The 3,087-nt window shown below is 42.3% G+C and overlaps 1 protein-coding gene across 1 annotated transcript in view; it reads right to left on the bottom strand.

The window, feature by feature from the left end:
* Positions 1 to 903, bottom strand: part of Fam60a (family with sequence similarity 60, member A) — a 13,039-nt gene extending 12,136 nt beyond the window's left edge. The window contains exon 1 of the mRNA XM_013033413.1: positions 872 to 903. Coding sequence (XP_012888867.1) covers positions 872 to 903 — 32 coding nt within the window. The remainder of the gene's footprint in view (positions 1 to 871) is intronic.
* Between the last annotated feature and the right edge of the window lie 2,184 nt (positions 904 to 3,087).

Here is a 3,087-nt window from a genome sequence, read left to right as displayed (position 1 = left end):
CCGGCTTTTTTCTTTTTGCTTATGTGGTGCTGAGGAATCGAACCCAGGGCCTCATGCATGCAAGGCAAGCGCTCTACCACTGAGCCACCTTCCCAGCCTGACATTATCACTCTACATTTAATTCAATACACCTCAGTTTACTTTGCATAACATAAATGAGAAAGAACCAAAGGAACATTACAGAATTTTTTCTAACCAGCTGTGGCATGGCAAGCCTGTAATCCCCTGAGGGTGGGGGTGGGAGGGAAATCTGGTAAACACAGTGAAACCCAGTTGAACCAACCAACTAACCAAAACAACAAAAAATGCTTTTTGATGATCTTGAAGTTTAAAGTTGATTATTATAAATCTATTATATATATTATATTATCTATTTCCTAGTTGGAGCTTAAGCTCCAACTAGGAAATAGAACCAATCCTGAGTATGTACAGATGTATTTTGTGTATATATACATGTATATATATGTGTATACACACATAGTAGCTGTTAGCTTTTAATACTTTTTAATATGGAACCAGGTGAAACGAACCTTGCCCCCTATTTTGTGACTTATTTATTGCCAGTACTGGCACTTGAACTCAGAACGCAAACACTTGTCTTTAAAGGCACAGCTCCACTTCCAGCTTTTTGGTTCTTAATTAGAGGTAAGAATCTCATAGAATTTTCTGCCCAAGCTGACTTCAAATCTTGATTCTCAGATCTCAGCCTCCTGAGTAGCTAGGATGAAAAGTGTGACTATGACTAGCACCCAGATTAGAAAAGACCTTGAAATGACAGAATGGGAAAAGGAAGAAATAAAAAACACACGTGATCACATGCTGTGGGAATCCCTGATTGATCATTTTAGTCAATCACATACTCTTTAGTCACCTTTGTAGGTAAGGTACAGGATTCTGGTCCATACCAGCCTTGTAACTAGAGCAACACTTTTCAACATTCTTCATAAAGGATCAATAGAATTGAGTGTTTCGTGTTTTTCTGCTGCTATGTCACTTGCTTGCAATTATTTCCCAATAATGAGACTATTTTATCAGCACTTACAAAGAGCCATGAGTAATAAAACATTAATGTTTGTTTTCATCTGCTTCTAACTATCTGCCTACTTCCCAGCATTCAAAGTTCTGAATATAAATACACCCCCACCCCCCAGTGGCTCACACCAGTAATGCTAGCTACTTAGGAGGCTAGGCTGAGATCTGAGGATCCACGTTAGAAAAGCCAGCCTGGACAGGAAAAATCAACCAAAAAGCGGTTAGTGGAACTGTGGCTCAACTAGTAAGAGCAATAGATAGGGCAGTCAGTACCCAGGCCCTGAGTTCAAGTCCCAGAACTGGCACAAAAAATAAATAAATCCCAGCCTACAACCTTAGGTACTCCGGAGGCTGAGATCTAAGGTTGGCTGTTTGAAATCACTTGGGGCAGAAAAGTCTCAGACTCCTACCTCCAATGAACCAGCAAAAAAGCAGGAGATAGAGGTGTGGTTCAAGTAGTACAGCCAGCCTTGAGTGAAAAAGGCAAGTGAGAGCATGAGGCCTTGAGTTCAAGAGTGATTCCAGGGAGTGAGAAAGTTGGATTTATGAATTTTCTTGTAAAAGGCAGGAATAATGAGCAGTACAAAATGCAAATTGTCAGTGAAGGGCAAGAACTCCACTTCTGCTTCTGTATTAGAAATAAGAAGTCCCTTTTAATTTCATTTGCCCCTTGGGAAACATTGAGATGAAATCTCACTTCTCTTCTGAAGTACATGAAAATACCACTGTGTATTGTCTCTTCTTTTCCTGCCTTTACTGGAGTTTGCACTCCAGGCTTTGCACGCCTCTTGGGCTTTTTCCATTTCCAAGGTGACAATGTTAAGAAGGGGGTATTGATGGCACACAGATCTGATCTGACTCAAACTTCAAGAAATAGACTTAATGTGTCTCACCCCCTGCCTCCTTTATCATCTCTAAAATAGGGATAAATCTTAACTTTTGAAAATCTGTGAAATACTAGCACATGGCTAGTAGTCAGCTCTGATACCGTGTGTGCGCGTGCGTGTGCATGCATGTACACACACACACACACACTCATGCACGCACATGCGCGCGCCAGTATTGGGATTTGAGCTCAAGGCCTGGCGCTGTTCCTGAGCTTTTGTGCTCAAAGATAGGCAAAATTACAGGTATGAGCCACCAGTGCCCAGCTGGAAGTATTTTTCAATTTATAATTTTGCCTTCTGTTTGGGCAGTTAGTTTGCCAAAGTTGCTAATACCCTTAATACTTCTCAGCATACAGCTCTTGATCCAACTTGTCCTTTTTGCCTTAAATAGATACGGCCAGGCACCAGTGGCTCATGCCTATAGTCCTAGCTACTCAAGAGCCTGAGATCTGAGGATCATGATTTGAAATGTCAGGCAGGAAAATCCTTGAGATTCTTAATCTCCAATTAACCAGAAAAAAGCCAGAAGTGGAACTGTGGCTCAAGTGGTAGAGCAACAACCTCAAGGGAATTAAGCCAAGCCAAAGCACAAGGCCCTTCGTTTGACCCTAGTATCAGCACAAAAATTATTTATGAACTATACAACTTAAGGATGGGAATAGGAAGACAAAAACTGGGAGAGCCAAAGAAGGGGAGACATTGTACAAAAAGAAATGCACTCTTTACCTGACTTATGTAACTGGAACCCCCCTGAACATCACACCTTTAGAATTCAACTTTAAAAAATAAAAAATAAGGGGCTGGGAAGGTGGCTCAGTGGTAGAGTGCTTGCCTTGCATGCATGAGGCCCTGGGTTCAATTCCTCAGCACCATATAAGCAGAAAATGCTGGAAGTGGTGCTGTGGCTCAAGTGGTAGAGCACTAGCCTTGAGCTGGAGAGGTGAGGGACAGTGCCCAGGCCCAGAGTTCAGGTACCATGACTAGCAAAAAAACAAAAAACAAACAAAAAAAATTTAAAATTTAGCCGGGCGCTGGTGGCTCACGCCTGTAATCCTAGCTACTCAGGAGGCTGAGATCTGAGGATCGCGGTTCAAAGCCAGCCCGGGCAGGAGAGACCGTGAGACTCCTATCTCCAATAAACCACCAGAAAACCGGAAGTGGCGCTGTA

The sequence above is a fragment of the Dipodomys ordii genome, unplaced genomic scaffold (assembly GCF_000151885.1).
Source record: "Dipodomys ordii isolate 6190 unplaced genomic scaffold, Dord_2.0 Scaffold167, whole genome shotgun sequence".
In the NCBI taxonomy this organism is placed as follows: domain Eukaryota; kingdom Metazoa; phylum Chordata; class Mammalia; order Rodentia; family Heteromyidae; genus Dipodomys; species Dipodomys ordii.
Note: the sequence above shows the minus strand (reverse complement) of the source record. Positions and strands in the feature narration are given on the sequence as shown.